General features: G+C 34.4%; 1 protein-coding gene across 1 annotated transcript; it reads right to left on the bottom strand.

Moving 5' to 3' along the window:
- Positions 1-7878: 7878 nt before the first annotated feature.
- Positions 7879-16264, bottom strand: LOC143636418 (zinc finger CCCH domain-containing protein 44-like). The gene is made up of 10 exons (XM_077104015.1): positions 16045-16264; positions 15889-15968; positions 12673-12857; positions 11711-12602; positions 11495-11622; positions 10600-10659; positions 10476-10526; positions 10303-10373; positions 10045-10196; positions 7879-9965 (listed from the first exon to the last, which is right to left on the bottom strand). The coding sequence occupies exons 1-10, from the start codon at positions 16221-16223 to the stop codon at positions 8125-8127; spliced, it is 3639 nt and encodes a 1212-aa protein (XP_076960130.1). The 5' UTR covers positions 16224-16264; the 3' UTR covers positions 7879-8124.
- Between the last annotated feature and the right edge of the window lie 7017 nt (positions 16265-23281).

Raw genomic sequence — 23281 nt, 5'->3', positions numbered from 1 at the left:
ATTTAATGCTCGGTTTTGGCCAAAAATAGTGAAAAATAGCAAAACATGATGAAAAATTCCGGAAAATTTAAGATAAGCTTTTTATAACATATAAAAGTCACCCACAAAATTTGAGCTCAGTTGGAAAAGTCTAAGTAGGCTTTTCGGTGATACGAGTTCTAGGGCTTTCTAGCTCGGTTTTGGGTGAGAATGGCTTGAAAAATAAGTTTTAAAATCTGGGAAAATTCCAGAAAGTTATGAGGATGATAAAGATCATCCCAGAAAAATTTGGGATTTTTCTAAAAGTGTTTTGGTATTTTTGATATATTTAGTGTTTTAACAAGATTTAAAAATAGATAAATAAATGTAAATGTAGGAAAATAAATCTGGGAAAATTCCAGAAAGTTATGAGGATGATAAAGATCATCCCAGAAAAACTTGGGATTTTTTCTAAAGTGTTTTGATATTTTTGATATATTTAGTGTTTTAACAAGATTTAAAAATAGATAAATAAATGTAAATGTAGGAAAATAAATCTGGGAAAATTCCAGAAAGTTATGAGGATGATAAAGATCATCCCAGAAAAACTTGGGATTTTTTCTAAAGTGTTTTGGTATTTTTGATATATTTAGTGTTTTAACAAGATTTAAAAATAGATAAATAAATGTAAATGTAGGAAAATAAATCTGGGAAAATTCCAGAAAGTTATGAGGATGATAAAGATCATCCCAGAAAAACTTGGGATTTTTCTAAAGTGTTTTGGTATTTTTGATATATTTAGTGTTTTAACAAGATTTAAAAATAGATAAATAAATGTAAATTTAGGAAAATAAATCTGGGAAAATTCCAGAAAGTTATGAGGATGATAAGGATCATCCCAGAAAAATTTGGTATTTTTTTCTAAAGTGTTTTGATATTTTTGACATATTTAGTGTTTTTAATGAGATTTAAAAATAGGTAAATAAATGCAAATATAGGAAAATAAATCTGGAAAATTTTATAAAATTTTCTTTCTGTCAAAATAAGTTTTGAGTAAAATTTCAAGACCCGAGACTAAACGGGTAATTATTTGTGCTAAAATGAACATAAAAACAATTATTTAAAGCTTAAAACGTGTAAACCGGCAAAGTTCGCATAAGCGAGCTGACTGGTACACGAAAACTTTAAAATAGACTATTTTCATAAATCTAAGTAACTTAAGTAAAAATAAATCATCCGAAAATAATTCGGATGATTTGGGTAATTTTACCCGATTTTACCGTTTTCGGCACCGAAAGACCGGAAACGGGCCCCACGGCCAAAACGGGGTGTCAAACCGAGCTATAATTTCATCACTTTAATTGACTATCAAACTCTAAGCAATGTCATAATCTGAGTCCTTAGAAGTGTCACGGGGTTAACATTGTCCCCGAATCGAGTACAGTACTGGGTTAACAGTGTTCCCAGATGTACCGATTTATACATATTTAAGTTATGAGAATTGTATAGTAATGGCTAGATATTATATTACAGATCCAGGCACGTAGCTGTTCCTTATATTACTCATCGACTCACCAAAGGTGAGTTTTCACGAGCCCCTTTTAATGAATTGTTTTAATTATATTTTCCCGGGGCGGAAAACATGTCTTATTTAAAGTATTTAAGTACATACCGATCGTATGGAAATACTTGTACATTTATATATATATGGACTGATGCATAGAATATATAAAATGTTTATAATGTGTTATTGTTCTGGGGTAACATAGTTCCCAGGGGTTGTTATTGTTCTGGGGTAACATAGTTCCCAGGGGTTATTATTGTTCTGGGGTAACATAGTTCCCAGGGGTTATATTATTCTGGGGTAACATAGTTCCCAGGGGTTGATATTATGCTGGGGTAACATAGTTCCCAGGGGTTGTTATTATTCTGGGGTAACATAGTTCCCAGGGGTTGTTATTGTTCTGGGGTAACATAGTTCCCAGGGGTTATTATTATTCTGGGGTAACATAGTTCCCAGGGGTTATTATTATTCTGGGGTAACATAGTTCCCAGGGGTTATTATTGTTCTGGGGTAACATAGTTCCCAGAAAGTTATTGGAAATGTTCTGGGGTAACTTAGTTCCCAGCATGATTATATGGTTAATAAATGATTATTAAAAATGATTTGTCAGTGTTTATTTAAATTAGTGAAACTCACCAACTATTCGTAGTTGACCCGTTTTCTTTACATGTTTTCTAGGTATGCCCAAGTTGGAATGATTGATATGTGCTTAAATATCTGTGCTACCTGTTGGAAGCTTGCTGCTCTATGTTTTGTAATGAACTTATTAATGTTTTATTGGTAATATATGTGTGTAACACCTAGACAGTAACGCAACTCGCAACAATGTAATATGTTATAAATTAATGTAGTGGTGTTTTCTTTATAAGCAATGCTGTTGATATCAGATGTGTCTGTTGCATCCCGTGTACGTTTCCGCTGCGGTTACGGGGTGTTACACAAGAATTAGTTAGAAACAAGGATTAGTATTAGTTTGACCTTGATGAGTCAAACTATTAAGAACTTGAAGAATGAATACTTGGATCTTAGATTGAGAGAGTTTGGAGAAGAATGAGCAACCAAAATGGGTGCATGGGACTTGTTTTTATAGTGGAAAAAGTATAGTTTACTCATAAGGGGTATACTTGCATTTCATTGGTTGAAATGGTCAAACTAGGTGGATGGTGGTGGAAAAAGTAAGGGTTATCCTTTAGTTTAAAACACCCCGTTAGCTTTGGTTGTTTGGCAATTTGGGTCCCTGAAGTTCGTTTTAAGTCGTTTTTAATATTAAAATGGTGTTTTAAGGCACCGTAAAGGATGTTTTCTTGATCCGACATTTGTGTAACATAAATGAACATAAAACCTAACATTTTATTAATAACGAAGGGTCCGAAAGACCCAAACGGGTCGGGTTTCCAATACAAAAACAAATACAATTTAAACCGAAAATGACGAATATCACACGACTCGTGGCACCAATTTCTATGTTGTGTGTGGCTATTTATGGTGTGTTTGGGATGCTTTGGAGCAGATCACGACCTCTTCCTTTATAGTAATATCACATTGCGTCCATCTCACTTCACCCGAACATGTGCACGTAGGGTGCTTTGCACCCTCGCTAAGACTATTGAGAGTGTCTTGTCATATAATAATATTATCTTATGAGCCTTCTTTCTTATTAGCGGCTCACCAGTTTGTCTTTCTAGCGAGGTGGGACAAGTCCACTTTCTTTTTCTACCCATGTGGGATAACTTTACTTTCTTCTTTTTCCAATGTGGGACAAACCCACTTTCTTGTTTCTAGTTCTAAAGTAAATATTTTGGAAATATTTTTGGGTCCTTCAACTCTTTAAATTTGACAAAACTGGTTCAAAAAATTCCTATGTCCCATTTTCTATAAGTGAGACCTTTACAACGTAGGAAGTAGTATTTAATATGTTAGAGCATTCCAACATGTCCTCCATATTATTGTGAGTGGTTCTCTATATTATACAGAGTAGTTGTAAGTGGTTGTGAGTGGAGGCAAATAGAGAAACTTCTGTTAATGAGTAAATTTAGAGGAACGTTGTTCATTGTCACACCCAGACCAAAGGCGGCGGAACATGCCAGGGTGCAACGTGATTGGACAAATACACAAGACACTATTTAAAGTGACAATATTTATTCAACTCGTTTTAGTTCAACAAATCAATAAACAACACATATCATTCACACAACCAAGTTAAATACAAGTAGCAAATATATTGTTCGTTTTACTAATATCCTAATAGTCTTGGTAACGTTTTCGTCAAGTCCTCGAGTCAACAATAGTCTAACCTGTAACATTTCATAAAATAAAGTTTGTCAACACAAAGGTTGGTGAGCAATTCATAAGTTTGAGCAACAATAGTATATAGTATGAAAAGCCACAAAACTATACAAAACAATCAATAAGAGCTATAAACCTGGATAAAATAGTTATCGCTAAACAAGTTATCGACACCTAGCTATTGGCAATTAGTCTAGGATTTTATTGACAATTGCTAATAAGCTTACATTAGCACCACCCAGCTACAAGGGGTTGCCAAGTAGTCTAGGATTTTATAGTTATCGTTAATTGCATTACGTTAACGACACCTTGCCATTGCCAAATGGTATAGGATTTATAGTTCCACCATCCAAAAGCTGTAAACACATAGGCAAATAAGCATAGAACACCAAATCGAGCAATTATTCAAGTCAAGTATACAATCACGTTTGTGGGTTTAAGACTCAAGTAAATAAAGCATTTAGTTTGATAAGTATGAAATGTCACCCCAAAACAAAAGATCGAAAAAAGGGTATGAAAGTACTCACCTTGCAATAATAAAGTTAACGAGAAATTTAAGGATGCGGTTAAGCGAGCTGACTGGTCAGAAAATAAATAAACCTAAAACTTTGAGGGAATAATATACAATTAAAAGCGAGAACGTAGCCGCTGGAAGCAGGTCTAACGGATGTCTAGAATTTGAGTTATGAAATAAACAATGTTTAAGCGAGCTAGTACTGTTCAGAATCTGAACTGGGAGTCTGGAGTCGGGCTCTGACCACTACACTCAAAATATTATGACGTACAGAAAAGTCTTCTGGTCCGAAAGCTAATTCTAACCAGAAGATAGAGTATTCGAATTATTCCAAAATTGACTAAAATGCCCCTTAACGGGCCGGGATCAATTTGACTACCGAAAGCTCCAAATTTACAGATTTTGATTTAAGGCTTACGTTTATCATGCGAAAATGTACATCTTTTATAAAAACAACTTTACCCAAAAGATGGTGTCGGGTTTAAATAAGTTAGAGTTCGTTATTTATATTTACGATATATACATACATACATATATATATATATACATATATATACATACATACATAAACACGAAAACCTTGAAACGAGATCAACATAAAAGTGTCGGTTTTTATAAGTTTATTAGAAACTATTTTTAATATTTATTATGATTTTTAGTTAATTAAAACGTATTTATTAAACATTGTATAAATATATATTTACACATATATATACATATATATATATAGATAACATTAGTTTAACGAGTCGAGCCGAGAAAACAGGTTATAATGATGTTCGGTTTACGAAAAAGTTTATTTAAATTTAATATAAATTTCTATAAGTTTTATAAACTTTAAAATACTTAAAAAAAATAGTCGGATAGCTCGAAACCATAACAAACGAACTCCGATTAAGGTAAATAAGATATCCCCGCATTCGTCTCATTGAACTCCACTATTTATACGAACCGTCAGCCGGAATACGAACCCTTTCTTGTTTTGCTCATAACTTGGTCATACGAGATCGAAATCAAGCAAATAATATATCCACGCAACCGCGTCGCTGAGAGCTACTGCCGCGAACCAGCGCCGCCGTCTGCTGCCACCGAAACTGTTGCCAGTGATGCAAACAGTGGCCGGATTTTCTGTCGAAAATTAAAGGGGGGGTAGCGATCGGTTGATGGAGAGGGAGAGCACGGCTCGGTTTTTCCGGTCGCCGGAAAAACGAGGGAAAGGGTGTGGTGGTGTCGTGTTGAGGGGGTGGCTGAGATGGTGGTGATGCAGTGCGAGGTGGTGGCCGGAGGTGTTTGGCGCCGCCGGATTCTCGCCGGAGCTATTCTGGTCGCCGGAAAACGGCTCAAGGTGGTGGCGGCTGTGGTTTAATATAAAGATAGGGTTAGGGTTGATTTTTCCTATATATATATATATATATACATATTTACATAAAGGCCCCTCAAAGTTCAATCAAAGTTTAAAATGAGTTCAAAGGTTCTTAAAACTAATAATAACTTTACGAAAATCAGTTTGGACCCCTTATGTTCTTCTTAATGACACTATATTATGACAAACACCAGTTTATTTAAAATCGAGGTCCATAATAATATTATATAATAATTTAATAAGATTCTAAAAAAAGTTGAGTCGGGTTTACGTATTAAAAGTTTACAAAAAAAAATATAATTCAAGATCTGAATTTGACGAATGTCACATTCATCATGTATAATTTTTTAATGTTTTTTTAAATGGTTCTGAGTTGATGAGAGGGAAAATGTAATAGTAAAAGTACAAAAAATTATTATTTAATAAAAAATGATAGAAAAAATGTAGTGTTTTTTAGTGTAATTATAGATATGGATATAGAGATGCTGTTGAGAATGCTCTTATGGGTGGAAAAGAGAGAAAATGTTACTGTTTTTTATTTTTGGAATATCAAATTTTTATTTCCACCTAAAATCCTTTGAACCATGCATTTGCAAGGATTTGAACCCATCACCTTTACTTTGAAAGGGTGGACACTATACCAATAGACCATTAGGTCATAGGTAAAACTTATCTTGAAACAGTGATCCAAACGATGAAACAGTGTTTCAATTCGGGATAAGTCTTAACAAAAATCAAGCCATTTGAATCATCGCTTCGAGATAAGTCTTACATCAGTCGGATCGTATCTTTCTTCCGATCAAAAGTCTTATCGGCTTGAAATTCGGAAAAACACTTAACGACGTTAAGTACTTTTTAACCGATGTCCACTGAGAGAAAAATAGCCGGAAGGTTGGACTGTTTGCGATAATTTTTAAAGGTACGATTATTTATTTCTAATTGTTTAAACTTTTTACATACTAAAAACCTATCAGATCATAGGAGCCTTACGAACTAGAGGTGCACATATCGGGTTTTTCACATGCCCGATTCCAGGTATGGAACCGGGTTCGGTATGACTGTGTATTGGAAAATCGAGTATTGGGAATAATCGGATTCCTGGTTTGAGTTTTTTGTGCACCTCCTATTACTCTTAGCTTTTGAGATAGGAAACAGGTTATAAGCATCCATATCTGGTCAGCAACAATCCACCTTATTCCAAGCCCAGTTTGCTCCTAGCCCAGTCCATAGCATAAAGCAAAACTCCAAATCCAGCTCATTCTAAGCCCATTAGCCAAATTACCTTTTTTTATTTTTTCTTTTTTTAGAACGACGACTTTTTTGTGTTTAGGCTACCTTACTCTTTAAATTTAAAGAGCTCCAATGCCCCACTCCGGTCAGATTATGTTGTCTTAACCGGGGCCACACTGGCTTCCAAGCCCATTAGCCAAATTACCTCAAAACAATAAATGAAACACTTGTTAAAGCAATATTAATTGTTTAAGCAAATATGAATTTAAGAAAATTAATACAACCTTTTAACAAGATCATATATGGTGATACAGTCTGTATGATATGGCATAATGTTATACCACATGTGACATGTATAACTCGCTAATGATACATTGGATAGTATGTTACTAGTGTATATCGATTTGTCCTACCTAATTTTAGTATAATATATTACGTACATGTTCCTTATTATAATGATAAATTATTGTTTGTGGCGTATTATCATTATTCAGTAATTGACTTTTCTTGGGTTTGAGATTTGAATAATTAAATAAACCTATCCAAGTTTAGGGACAAATAAACTTTTACCTTCCAATTCTCGTAAGTCAAAACCATGCAAATTTTGCCATAAAATAAATTGGTTTAAACTTAAATCGAATGATTAAATTACTGAAATAAAAATTTCACTTCAAGAAGGAAAGATCTCCAACAACAAAGATAAAAGTGAGAGATAACATAACGTCGACCAAAACGAACATGCATATTAAATCCACTACTGCTACGGAGACTTGTGAAACTACCATACACGCATAATAATCAAGTCTTAAAGGTTAGATAACATAGCGCCAACCAAAATGAACACGCATATTAAATCTACCACCACGAACATTTCTGAAACTGCTATACGCGCATAATAATCAAGTCTAAAGACGTGTCACTAACTCTACATCATTATTATCACATAACTATCTATACAATTATCATAATAAATTAACTCAAGCCTTGATTATGGTTTTCCTCTATTAGAGGAGCCAAAAGAGGATTGTATTTTATCATAATAACTTAATTCCATCGTTACCAGTTACATTTAAACTAACACAAATTCATGAACACACACCTTATATATCATAATAATAATCATAATAATAATAATCATAATAATATTAATAATAATAATAATATTAATTCATTATACAAAAAAAGATCAATATACCACCCTCTTCATTCTCATGGTGATGGATGCAAATGCTTGCATGCTGCCCCCTTCTTGCACCTCCCACTCTCATAAAACCTACACACCCGCTGCCCTTTCACTGGCGAAAGCCTCAAATAACCACCAACACCGGCACCGCCACTGCCACCCAATGACGGATACTTGTTCCACGAACTCCTACTTCTTTCCTGGGGACTATCAGTACTGTTATATGTCTCACCACCATACTGGTTTGGGTCCCACAAGTCACACGGGTCATACGGGTCTAACCCTAAAGTCAAAGGCGGCAGTGACGGCGGTGGTTGTGGTGGCGGGGTAAACTCACTGTCACCGCCTGGTCTTCGGTGATTGGTTGTACCTTCCAACCACTTAATCTGAGCGACTCGAGTCACCAGCTTTGCACCGATACCAATTGGTTTCGGTGCTTGCATCTCTTTCATGTGTTCATCACCGGTTTTTGTTTGGATACCCACGTCATCACCTTCCACCTTTGCAGACGTGTTTATGTCAATCATTCCCTGTGGGGCTCGCTGACCGTCTATTTCAGGTCCGATAACCAAGTGTTGTAAACCGTTAGATGTAGAGGTTTTCATGAAATCAAATGCAATGTTATGTTCATTGGTGGTGGCGGATTGACATGCCAGCTGGATATCACCGCTAGAGCTAAAACCATCACTTCGTGTACCTTGATCTGGAGTGGGGCTAAACTCGTTAAACGAGTCGTTAAACAAATCGTCAACGAAACTGTTTCTTCTAGAAGTCGGAGACGGTAATCCTCCATACTGCGACTCCATGGCATCAACTTCAGCTAAAAGATCCGAAACCGATTCCTCTGCTAAAGCGCTGAACTCAATCATCTCACCCACATCATGCCATGTGCCAAAATCATTACATGTAGGCTGATGTGCTGGATTTTGAGTGTTAACATTTTGGTCAATGTTTTGGTCAATGTTGGAAGTTGGTGTAGCAACATGATCTCCTGCAACCTCTAACACAATCCCCGAGTCCCATTCGCGTTTGACCAGATTAGAATTACACCCAACAAGCTCGTTATTAGAAACCGGAAGTGTGGGCCCATCAACTACCAGACTTGAAGCACTACCCCAGCTAAGCGGGTTTGGTGTGGGACCGGGCAGATCAGTGACAACCGGCGGTGTCAGTGCGTGTTTAACATCAGCTTCGATTTTAACCGTTCCATGAGTATCGGATACCATATTTGAGGTATCGAGATGTACAGTTGACTCGAAACTTGGAGGGTTATAATTCAAGTTATTGTTGTTGTCGTCATTGTTATTCGCACTCCAGCTTTGACCAAAAGATTGACTATCGGATAGCTTTTCAAGGTTGACCGCATTTGGAACATATGGAGCCGTATCAACCGTTGATGATGGAATGGTTTGATTCCCATAGTTTTGGAGATTCTGTTTTAGTACATCAGTCAAAAGTAATGATTGGTTTTCATATATAGCCCATATTTTCATATCTTCAGGAAAGTATCCACTTGCATTCCATCTTTGAAGCAGTACAAGTGAAAACGGGCCTTGGACTTTTCCCTGTGGGTCCCGGTAATGCCACATGTTAGGAACCGAAGGTGGTGTTACGGGTGCGGTGTTGGATACTGAAGAGCTTATTGTGGTTTGGTGATCCAGTTTGGTGATTGTTGACACAGTTTCAACCTCGTGTTGTGATTTCTCCAAAGTTGAAGCTGATTTGACATTTTCGAGATGTAGTGTCGGTTCGTTTTCAACAGTTGGAGGTTTTGTGACGGTTTGGTTAACGGTTTGATTAACGGGTGTTTCGTCTTTTCGTGATCGGCGTAAAGTCTTGCCGTAATACTTTGACTCCATTTGATCTCCTGTAAGTTCAATCAATTATATAAAAATATTTAAATAATCTAATATAAAAGATATATGGTGATAAGGAAATGAACAAACCATGTTCTTTGTTGAAATACTCCTCAGTATCATCTGATTCATAATCGGGATTCATTTTGGGATCGGAATGAATCTGGGGGATTTTATTTAATCTGCGTCTGCGCTCATCCGGTGTATTTAGAAGATTGATTTTCTCCACGCATTCTCTATAAGTGGGGTTAGTTAAGAAATTCCATAATTTTCTACTTTAAATTACCAGGCAAACGATTATATTAAAGAAATATTAATATTGTAATATGCGGTGTTGAAAAAGGATATATCTTCTTGTGACCTTTTTCACTTGCAGTGTCACGAAGATGAGTGAGCCGTAATATCTCCTTTTCGATCCACTGAATCACATAAGAAAAAGGATTAATATTGTAAGCCAAATAAAAAAATTGAAATGAAGTCTATGATGGTTAAGATAATATTAAAAAGGTGAAATAACTCACATCATTTAGCTTTACTGACTGCAATGCTACTGCCTTTTCTTGTATTTCACCCTAAAGCAAAATAAGCCTCAGCACCATGAAATTAAAAAAAAATATTAATAAATGGATAGGAATACGGACTTACTACTGTAAAGTGTTTTACAAGCCCACATCTTATACTCCGTTGCAGGCGTCTGCATTCTTCCTGAAAAAATATTATTAGATTTAAAAAATTATAATTTATAAACCCCACTGGTTATGCTATCATATGTGGTTTAACATAGGTCTATAGGCAACACTATAAGATATGTTGTTTTCCCCCTTTATCTATGACAAGCATTTAATGTATAGTAACTGTTAGGCATGTAAACAAACTGAACGTTCATTTGTGTTTGTTAGTTTACGTTTTGTTCAGTTCATTCGCTAAAATTTTGTAATAACTATTTAAACTCAACATAGTGTTGTTCACATTTACTTTTAATTAGTTGTAGCTCAGATATGTTCGTTTAGTCATGTTCATTCGTTTACATGCGTCGTGAACCATTCTGATACGAAACCGTTCGGATCTAAGGGAGTTGAAGACTTGAAGGGTCCAAGGAAGATGAAGAGCTAAAGGAAGCCAAAGGGTCTAAGTAATCACTTCAATTATTACTACAATTCGGGTTATTTATATGTTCTTATTGTAGTTTATAGGGCATCGATGTTTATATTTATCAATTTACTTGGTTAAAATCCTTGTAATGGAGATCTAATCCTTCTCGAATTGGATTAATTGGAGAATAGCCCATCTCGAATCGGGCCAACTATCCTTTAATTTCTTGTTTAAGTTTCGGGGTTCTATCACATTCGTTTATTCTGTTAACGAATGAACAAGAAATCCCATTTGTTTAATTGCCCGTGTTCGATCGTTTGTTCGGTCAAAGTTGAGCAAACGAACACAAACATGCTCCGTTCGTGTCACTCGGTTCATTTACAGGCCTTGTAACCACTGAAAGCAAAAAAAAAAAAAATTAAAAAATATATAAAAACTAATTATTCACCTCAGAAAACTCTTGATCTGAAATTGCATCAATAGATATAGTCTCCTTCTTGTCTAAATTCAGCACTTCAAGCATATAGTCCGTTAATTTGCTATTAACCTTATATGGTACATCCACCTTACTCATACCTGCAAAAGTTCATTGTAAATTTAGTTGATAAATAACCTAAAGTTAAAATGATAATATTTTCCTTTGATGAATTAAAATATTAATTACCAACAACTTGCACAAGTCTGTACATATCATGCTTCAAATCACAGCCCGATATTCTTATTCTCACAACCGACCCAACCACTTTAACATGAAAACTATCTTTATCTTCCAACAGATTTTCCATCAAATCACGCCGTAAATATATTAGATTCATATTGTAAACATCAACCGCAGCAAACTCATCCAAATTATTATCATTATGTACTTCACACTCTTCAACTTTACAACGCTTTTTTCGTTTTTTATTTTTACATGCTCTGAACTTGTTATCAGTATCCCAATCAGGGTCAATCTGCACTGAAGTACGGTTGACCGGTACCGCTTTACGGTTGACCTGTCTCTTCTTTAACTTCTCTTTCACTGCAAAATGATTTTCTAGAAGCTTCAACATTTGAATATGACCAACTTGTGGTTTCCCAAAGAGTATTCTGAACCTCGTGTCACATAAAATTTTATTTTTATTTTTAGGGTCACGAAGGTTATTTTTGTTTATGTATTCCACCATAAGCGCCTGGACATCGACACGTGTTAACACAGCCGTATTTCCATTCTTCATATGCGCAACAAAATCCAATAACTCTTTGCTTGCCCACTCGGTTTTTTCAATTTTGTCCGTATTTACAGTTTCTAATTTTATAGTAACGTGCTCGTCTATTTTTCTTCTTTTGAATTCGTTTGATTCTTCCAAATCATTAACAAATGTTGCTGATGTCGTGCAACACGAAACATTGGTCGCATTTTGTACATCGATTGAAGGGATTGTAGTGGCTTCTTTCCACGGGTTTTTAGCTTCGGTAAGCTCGTTTAGAGTTAATGACAACTTTCCTTTTAAGTAGATCCAATAAACCTTAAAAAGATACTCCCAACTAAGCTTATCATCAAAATCAGCTTGAACCTAAATAGTAAAATGTTACTTAAATGTAGAAAGATAAAACTTTTGTATTATGATATAAGAAATTTAATACCTTTCCATCTTCGCCTTGACCGTTATTTTCAATCAGCATGATTGTTTTCATGCATATAGTGCAAAAGCCTTTATCTCTGACACACACGTAATCAGCTTTTTTAATGCAACTTTTGCACAACGAGTATGTACATGTGTAACACATATGATGTGCTGTCTTCTGGCATATGCTACATATATGCCAACCTGGAATTTACGTAGACCACAAAATGTTAGTAAATTATGGATCCGGGTTCTTTAAACTTGAAACTAAAAGATCATTAAGTAACAATAAGGTAGAATAACAGAGTACAGACAGTTAAAATCAAAAGTCTCAACCAAATTTGAAAGTTAGTAAAATAAGACTATATGTACAGAAAACATTAATGTGCAAGTGCCGCTTAAAAAATATAACGCAGCACAGTTTGATCAATTTTTAATTTGCTCACAAGAACAGATTAGATAAAAATAGAAGCTCAGATTTTTATAAATAGATCAAACTCAACAGCTGTAATTCTTAAAAGTATGGTAGACATAGATTGGGTTTTCCAAAATACCAAATTAAGGTTTTACAGATATTGTAGAAGGTGACTTCGCAGGTTAAATGATAACTCATTAAAGATTGTTTAATTTAAGTCAAGCAAATATACTTAAAACACAAAAATTTGTGTAAAATATATCAATGGAAAATCCTTCTATAAAAGATGATAAATTTAAAAATTACACAAAATGTAGAAACCAACATTCAGCTCATAAGTAGGATAATCTTGGATATTTAACATACTCATGAACATCCAGAGCCATGCAAGTACATTTGGAATTTTCATTTCCAAAAAATGATACCGGTTAACCTACCAGGCTATGCTAAGCTACGACCTTAAAGAATCCGAAACTTCAATAGGAACACTGTTATGTCATAGAATCTTGCTTATAATTGTCTTTTTAAAAAGCTTTCTACACCTCAAATACTCTAAATTTACATAGAGAACTTGTTACTAGCGTAAACACAAGATCATCTAGTTTACCTAAATACCCCTTATTGATCACTTGAGAGAATTAGACATGACTTGACAGAGTTGCACCTCTCTGAGGACATGGTCCAGGATAGAGATTCGTGGAGACGTAGGATTAAGGTTAGCGACTTCTAGGGGAAGGCACCTAGTTAGCTTAGCTTTCTATTTAGGGTCTAGTTGGCTAGTCTTGATCCTTGTTGTTTATGAATATTTTTTTGTTTTGATGCTGCTTTTTGTTTCTTATGCCCTTTTCTTAGTAGGTTACAGATTCCTTGCTTTTTTGGTAGTTTGTTATCCATGTATTGCTAAGTGTCTTTTGCTTGTAGGATGTATGTTTACTATGATTACATGTATGTAGCTTTATGAGCCGGGGGTCTCTCTGGAAGCAGCCTCTCTATTCTCTCGGATAGAGGAAAGACTTGCCTACATCCCACCCTCCCCTGACCCTACCGATAGCGTGCTATGCGGTGGGATATACAGGGCTTGATTGATTGATTGATTGATTGATTGATTGATCACTTGTATAACCTTATCAAGAGTCTTTGCACATCTCCTTAAAATGGCCTCTTTTACTATTAGTCTTTTAGTCTGCTTCTCATCCTTAATGTATAAGGTCCTTATTTACACTCTCAGTAAACTTAAAATTCAGTTATCCCTCCTTTGCTCCCAGTTATTCGCATTAATACACAAAACTATAAGATTCACTTCTAATTGTCTTATCGTTTAATAAAAATCACATCTTTGATGGCATATCATATAAAATATTAGAGTAACATACACAATTAGAACCAAGCAAATTCTCAATAAGAAACTTGAATCTTGGCATAAAAAAGTTCGAAAACGATTGTTCAAGATTCATGCTTGCAATTCTAGTTAAGTTAATTCGACACAAGAAACTAAAACTGAAAGAAAATCAGATACAACACTTAGAAGAGCATGCATCAACACTTTCGAAACAATGCCAAAAATGGAGAACATAAAATGCTCTAATAGGACCTTTGATAATATATATTGATAGTGAAATCTAAGAACTCTTTAGTAATACAAAATGCTCAGTGATCCCTTCATATTTAGCTTTACCGCCCCAGGTTATAAGGGCACAAATGTACAACTTACAAAGTGACGATAATAATATTTCCCATTCGAGCTTTCTTATTAATATTATAGCACCCTAGCACAATTTTGCACATAAGAAAAATCTAGGATAAAGATCCAGAGCCATGCGAGTACATTTAGAATTTTAATTCCAAAATACGACATTGGTACCTGCCGGCTATGCTAAGCTACCACATTAAGGAATCCAAAAATCTCAATGGGAATACTATTTAGGTCATACTTCACAGAATCTTGCTTATAGTTGTCTTTTTAAAAACATTCTACACCTCAAATACTCTAAATTTACATTGACAATTCTTTAGTAGAGTAAACACAATACCATATAGTTTACCTATATGTCCCTCATTCATCAATTGAATAATATATCAAAAATCTTTGTGCATACTATTAGTCTGCATCTCACCTTGATGTACTTATTTTTGTTAAGGTTCTTATATACTCTCTAACTGAACATAGCCATTCAGCTAATCCTCCTTTGCTCCTAGTAATTAGCATTAATACACCAAATAACTGGATCCACTTCCGATTGTCTTTCGTTTTCTAAAAATCGCATCTTTGATGTCATATCATATAGATTATCAGAATAACATTTAAAAGCAGAATCAGGAAACTTCTTGATCTTAACTTTTGAGTTTTGACATAGTATGATTGTAAAGTTTCAAAACTGCTTGTTCAAGATTCATGCTTGCAATTCTAGTAAACTTAGTTCGACATTAGAAACCATAACCAGATATGAAAACCAGATGCAACACTTACAGAAGCATGCATCAACACTATTGAAGCAATGCCACAAATGCTCTTTGATGATAATTATACATTGACAGCGAGATCTAAGAACTCTTTGTTAATACAAAAATAAGAACATATGCAAGATTTTGCTCTATAGACAAAATTAATGACTTGTCATTACCATGCACAATTTCAGTGCTCTTTTGATAGATAACTTAAAACCCCCGGGTTACAAGAGTGCAAATGTACAACTTACAAATTCACACTAAATTCGTAAAACATAGCCAGCATTTCTCAATACAAGAAAACCCTAAGTTATACCTAAAGTAAGCTAGAAAAGTGTAGGTAAAACAATAACAAGATAAGAAACAAAAACATACCACAATTCCATTTAGCGGCAGACTCGAAAAACTCTTGGTCTCTCCTGATGCAAGCTGGATGATACGCCTTAGGGCAACCCCTACACAAAAAACACATAATAAGAATTCACAATAAATTAAGCCGTAAGTAAACCCTGTGAAATTGAGAAATCATACCGGTGGTCGCAAAGCACAAGACTCCCGCCATCAAAGCAAATAAAACAGACATCTTCATCCTCTTCCTGATTAACAACAACCGGAGGTTTAGGTTTGGTAAGGTGAGGCTTGGTCGGACGCCCGCGTTTCCGCCTACCTAACTCCGTCTTGACTCGATCCACCGCATCGGTAATCATCATCCTATCTGAATTTTGACTTTGACTCCCAGCTCCGGAATTTTGACTCTTTCAAATCAGAGATAAGTTGAAGTCATTGATTGAGAAAAAGCAAAGCCACAAGTAAAGTCAACAACCCTAGATGGTTGTGGTTGTTGAGTTGGCAAATATGAACACGGAATTGTCCGCCGACCTTTCCAACGAAATTGAGTTGCGCGGCGGAAAATTCTTTCCTGCAACCACATTCTAAGGTGGGACGATCTCAATTATTGAGGTTTTCACTAAAAAAAGGTTCGAACTAAGGTTTCAAAGAGGTTTGGGACGTAAATATTGAGTTTTCCAGCAACAAAAACGTTTTCTGGGCGAAAACGTTTTTTCCGCCACCAAATACTAACAGAGTTACGCTTCCATTAGTCGTGGATTGTTGGAAGCAAACATGCTAAAAGTTGGGACTGTTACCAACCATTTTCTTAGTTGGGACCGACAATGACCAAAATGTGATAATTTGGATTATTTAAAATTTTCACATAAGGCCTTGGGGCCTAGACATATGACCATTAGTTGGTACATGTTTTATAAATATATTAGAGTTGCATTCTTTTAGCGAAAGTCTTTTTAAAATATTCTTTTACAAAATGTCGTGATTTAAATACGTGTTAGATAATATAAAATGTATATGAGACAATATAATTTATATTAATTATAATTTCAAATATCTGAGCCATCAGATAGCGTCTAATGACTATATCCCAAATATTCTATCCTATCTTGCTTGTCTGTGTAACTTTTTCGATTTCCTGTAAAGTGGGTTGGAAAATACGTCAGCGATATGCTGATGAATCATTGACTCTGAAACATTTTTTGAAATATTGTTACAACATAAATATAATTTTCTGTGTAGCTCGAAGGGTTCTTTCTTTGTCCCTAGGGCGTACCATTAAGATACACACACAAGTCAACATTATCTCCAGGTGGTATCTGCGCCCATCTGGAGATATGATTTGAGACTAACACATAGCATGCCTACTACTTGTCAATTATGTTTGGATCCAGACATATGTGTACTCAGTCTGAGTTCCTTTATTTTCTATCTTGTGTTATAATGTTTTAGTAAACATTTTTAGACCCTTTCAAGATGAATAATACTTTCGTCTTTTCAGCTTTAAGATAGATAACGTAGTTATCTCTTTAGAGTAAAATAAATCTTGTTTAGACTCTTCAAGATAGACGGTATCTTTGCCTTTTTAGCTTTAAGACTAATAATCAGTCTTTCTCTTTAGAGTAAAATCAGCTTGTTAAATAATTAAACATTTTCACCTTTCAGCTTGTCTGTGAATATGTTTAAAGGTTTTTATATTTGTAATATGTTTTGACTTTTCTAAGGCAAACACCAATTTTTTTTTCATAAGAGTGTGACCATTGAAAAGGGATAATGTTTTCACCTTTTTGCTCTGTCAGTGAAGTTGTTCAGTTAACCTTTGTGTTGTCGGATACATAACCTATCATAAACAGGTTCTATGTAAATATTTGGACCTTCTGCATTGAGCCACATAACGTACTGACCTGGTTTTATCGTTTCAAACCACATTTATAAATACTCTATCGGTTTATTAGTTCAAAATTTAATTTTTAAGTAAATTAATAAAATTTAATATGAGACTGGCCATATTAAGATGAGACGGTCCGTATCATCTTCGTTTGACCCTTTTGACTGAACCTTTGTTGTGAAGGGTGTCTAAAAAATCAGACGGTCCATTTCAATGAAACGGATCGTATCATGGTTAAGACGGTTCGTATAATTGTTTGACAGGTCATATTAGTTGGACTCGTTGACCCGTATAAGAACTGGGCTGAGATGGGTCGTCACATGATTAGACGGACGGTCCGTCTAAACTTCTATTTTGACCAGTGTAAGCTAAATATCATTTTGACATTATTCCAACATTCGTTTATATGCTCCAAGATTTATACATGCTTAAATACTAAACATAACTTCTGTGATTTATCATGCTTGAGATTTGATTAATACTAGCTTGGATACTTGCTTTAATATGGTAAACGAACTTACACGAGTTATGGGATACTATACCTTACTTCCAAGCTATGACACAACCTATTAACAACTTGGTTTTATTTCTAACACCTCTGGAATGTATGATCAGAGCCTTCCCTTGACTAGATTACGTTGGTTTGGCCTTGCACTAGCTTAACACTTCGAACCACTTGCGCCACATGCTTAAAAATGTTTGGTATGCTATTATGACTATTCTTGATAAACAAGAACGAGTTTGGCCTTCTATTTATAGCCATAATAGAGCTGATGAGTCATAAGTCGTGATTTGACACGTAAGAGTCGGTTTTGACACATTTACTGATCTAGGTGGCGAGATGGTTCATCTCATCCATTGTAGGCGGATGAGACACCCCCGTCTCAAATTGTAGGCGTATGAGATATCCCATCTCAAAAGGAAACCTAATACCCAGGATATTATTGTGACGGACTGTCTAATAATGAGACGGTCCGTCTCATCTGAAATTTGAAATACTGCGTATTAGACCCTGGACTTATGTTTAGCAGAATGACATTTTTGTCTCTTGACTTATAAAACATTAAAACGAAGGTTCTAATATTATTTTTATGCACTGCTATGCATTCTCTTTGATTGGGATATTATATCTTGACTCCTTTAACTATTAAAGGTTGTCAAATTTGGCACAATATATTCTAGTTGTTACATCCTCTCCACTTTTTTAAACAAAATCTCATCCTTGAGATTTGTTATCTTAGGTGTGACTATTTCTATTTTCATATTTATGACCATATTCTAACCTTCAGTCTTATTTGTTTTTGGAGTTTGACTCTGAAAGTTTGTAATTCTTGAATTGTTGTTAACTTTACACCTTTAAATGATGTTATTAATTAGTAGTTTAAAATATCATAAGTAGCTGTAAATGACAAGCACAATGGCCAGTTGTGTTTAACTATTTACCTTACTTTTTGTATTCTAAGTATTTACTGATGTTAACTAGATTGTACCTTGGATTTGGTCCGTCGAATCTGTTTAACATTTCATCTTGGTTGACTTATAAGTTACTCATACTGGAGTTATGATATTCGTTATTCAACGATTTCGATAGATTCCTGACAAGTTTTTGTTGCCTACTTCTATCTGATGTATTAGTTATTTTCTCTAAACTTTCCTGGGTTCATATAACTGATTTTCTTTGGTCTTAATTCAACACTGAGGCATTTTGTCATTCCTTGACTAGTGTTTAATTCGCTTTCTCTTTGTGTTCATCTTTTCAAAGATGGTGGATTGTATCAAACGTATACTCCTTTGTGTTCTGAATACTTTTCAAAATTGTGATTTAACTATCTCTTTTTCTGATGAATATAAACGTTCTTGTGTAAAGACACCCACACCCACACACCCACACCAATATATATATATATATATATATATATATTAGGAATTTAAATATTAAATACCCTTTACCATTTACAAAACTTCTCGTCTAAAAACGCGTTTACAAACAGTTTACAAAAGTTAACTAACTACTTCAGATGTTCCTTTAGTATACTCTTGTTTACTTTTATTCTTGATTTCCATAGGCTTCTTGCGTATTTAATAGGAATATTATGGCATTTCCTTTCTTGGTGCCATTTCCACTTGTGTTACTTTAACATTTCGGATTTTTCTTATTTGTATCCGTTTATGTTTACCCAACTCAGGAGTGTACCTCGAATCTTTCGTATTTATAAAATTTTGCATAAATTATATTGTTATATAATTTTATGTTATCATTGCATTTAACCAAAAGTCCATGGACTAAGAGTGTCAAAATTGAAAATATTAAAGTTAGCATTTCGTCGCACGTGGCTATGATTTAGGCTCACTCGTTGGCGACGTGCTACGACGCTTAGATAAGCAAAATCATTTTCAATTTCATTTTAATGCTCAATCCTTCATAATTCGACCCAAATCACGAAAATTAAGCACCAAGTTATGTCATATGATATTATAACATGTCCAAGTTCGTTTCCTTGATATTATAACCAAAATCTCTAAATTATTGGGCTCGATTGCGTCATTAATTGATTATTCGATTTTTCTAACGAATATGTTAACTAATAAACGAATTTCGGGTTTTGTATTTAAACTAACATATCATAAAACCATAAAAACTACTGCAACTTCAGCCTCCATAATCCAAATTTGTTTTTCCTTGGTGTTTATTGTGTTCTTCCTCAAGACTTTCATCTTCATTTTGACTTTGGTGCTTCAAGACTCTTTGACTCGTATTTTCTCATCGTTCCTTTATCTTTTCAGGTAAGTTGTCTTTTTGATAAAAACGTGTGTTTTACATGAATATCTAAAGCCTCAATCAATTTCAGTGAATGAGGGAATTTCACGGGTCAATTTGATCCTGACTTGTTTAGGGTAATAAAAGTCAACATTTATGTTTTATCAGTTACTACTACTTTCGGCCGTAAGAGTTTTATGTTTGTCTTGATATTTTGAGTGTACTGGTAAGAACCCGACTCCCGATTCGAAATTCGGATTCTGAACAGTACCACCTCGCTTATACATTAAATAATACATATCATGAGTTTTATTCATCGATTGACCATATTTCAGTAGCTATGTTCACGATTTTAATTCTAATTTATTGTCTCCAAGTTATAGGTTCGTCCATGTCGGATCAGTAAACACGTTAAAGTCTTGTGCTTCTTTTAATTTTTAATTTATTAATTATCTCACCTATTCATTAAGGTGAGTAATCACTCCCCTTATTTTAATGTTTTAAATCTTTTGAAGACCTTATGGAGTACCTTATAATATTTTTATATATCGTAATATGTCAAATGCAAATCATAAATATTGTGTGGTTGATCAATTAAATGTTCATATGCTATATGTTTACTTGTTTATTTGTTTATTATTGCACTCGGAGAAGGCCATCATAATATATTGCAGTAAGTATGATCATACGTCGTCATAGTAGCCATAGCCCGATCCTCTAGGCATGGTCAAACGACACCAATTATTTGCTCATTACTTAATTGTTGATGTTCATGATATTTATTTGCAGTTTTCTCGTATATTATATTTATCAACAACTTGTGATTTTTTGCTCAACTTTATGTTGACAAACCTATTGTATTTTGTACGCATGTTGCAGGTTATATACATGGTTGAAGTGAAGATATGAAGAACTTAGTTTTGGTTTAGATTATTTAATAAAAAGACAAGTTTGTATGTTTTATTCATTTTCTTTTGGATTTATTGTGTTTGTCGAGACGATGTGTGCTTGGTTTATTTAATAGGAAAACTGGATTTTAATAATCCCAACTTAATGCAGTTGGCTGATAATAATCCCAACTTTGAAAGTAGCTGTCACTGGTCCCAACTTTCACACTATTTATTTTCACTGGACCTCCGTTAAAAAAAATTAACGACGTTATGTTTTTTTCCAAATTTCAAACTGATATTTTAGGGCTTTTGATCGGAATGAGAATACGATTCGATTGATGTAAAACTTACTTCCAAATGGTGGTCCAAACGACTAAAGGATGCTTCAATTTCGGTGTTTAAACATTTAATTAACAAAAATCAAGTTGTTTGAAGTGTCGTTTCGAGTTAAGTTTTACATCAATCGACTCGTATTCTCATTCCGATCAAAAGCCCTAAAATATCAGTTTGAAATTTGGAAAAAGACAACGTCGTTAAGTTTTTTTTAACGGAGACCCAATGAAAATAAATAGTGTGAAAGTTGGGATCAGTGACAGCTACTTTCAAAGTTAGGATTATTATCAGCCAACTGCATTAAGTTAGGATTATTAAAATCCAATTTTCCTATTTAATAAAATAACTAAGATATTGTCATAAATATTGTATGATACTGTCTTGTGACCTATGAGCAATCAGTTCGCGCCACGACATTTTCCACCCTTAGGTTGGGGTGTGACAAATTGGGATAAGAGTCGAAGACTATAGGATAGACCATTAGAAATTTTCTATTAGCATGCTTAGGACCCTATACGTGCTTAGGATAGGCATGCAATTTTCGGGTTGTTGCAAAAATCACTATACCTTAACATTAATATCCTAGAAATAATATAAAAGTTATTATTATTCCCACTAAAAAAGCTCCATTAACTATTAATTTTTTTTCCCTTGGCCATCGAAATCTAATAAGTAAGGTTAACACATAAACACCTATAAGACACTAGGTGTTGCAATAACAAGCCACCTATTGCCTAGACCCATCACCACCACTTCACCTCACCATTATATAAACTCTCCATCACTCATTACTCAAGCCTATTTGTTACTTGATAGTTAGGATTTACAACTCAAGAGTTATAAGGTAATTTAAGTGTTTATGATGTACAATTTTTTGGTAAAAGCATTGTTCAAATAATTATATTGATTGATGAGCACCACAAACTATGTTATGTTATTTTTTGTTTTACTTACACTTTGAATCACAAGGTGAAGATGAAAACATGAATTTATAATCAAAAACTCATATTGTATGAGTTTTATAACAAAAATCTTGATAAAGAAAATAATTGTATATATGAATTTGCATGGAACAACTTCATAATGCACGTTTTCTTAAATTAGTTTTATAATATTTAAACTTTTTTTTAATCCAAATCATTATGATTATTTTTTATCAGCAAGCTGCTGTGTCTTTTTAAGAATTTTGGACTTATGGCTCTGGTTTGATGTGTTTTGTGTTTTTAACGAAAAAAAAAAAAACGTTATGATGCCAATTTTTTAAGAAACATTTAGGGCTTTAGTGTGTTGTACCATCATTTGTGTTTGTTGTACAATTTCAATTCACTTGGTTGTCCTACACGAGTTTTAATTTCTTTCGGCCAAGTTCTGGCGGGTCATATTAAAAAGGATGCCAAACTAAATTTCATATAAATAACAGAAATATGTCAATCATCATTATATGCCTCGTTGTCTTCTTCGTAGCCTCCAATCTCACTATAACTAGTTCAAAACTAGAACTTTACCACTTTATGTAAGGCCCCGTCACCGGTGCCTCACATTTGGACGTTGGAT

The sequence above is a fragment of the Bidens hawaiensis genome, unplaced genomic scaffold (genome assembly GCF_021521415.1).
Source record: "Bidens hawaiensis isolate Kalapana, Puna unplaced genomic scaffold, B.hawaiensis_p1.1 tig00007915_1, whole genome shotgun sequence".
In the NCBI taxonomy this organism is placed as follows: Eukaryota; Viridiplantae; Streptophyta; class Magnoliopsida; order Asterales; family Asteraceae; genus Bidens; species Bidens hawaiensis.
This window is presented reverse-complemented; position numbering and strand designations above follow the sequence as displayed.

Excerpts from the sequence above, each read along its gene's own strand:
- LOC143636418 (XM_077104015.1), bottom strand. The coding sequence starts at position 16,223 with ATGATGATTACCGATGCGGTGGATCGAGTCAAGACGGAGTTAGGTAGG. Across the intron at positions 10,660-11,494 it reads CAGATCAAGAGTTTTCTGAG|GAAGAATGCAGACGCCTGCA; the intron begins GTGAATAATTAG and ends ATATTTTTTCAG. Across the intron at positions 9,966-10,044 it reads GTATTTCAACAAAGAACATG|GAGATCAAATGGAGTCAAAG; the intron begins GTTTGTTCATTT and ends TTGAACTTACAG.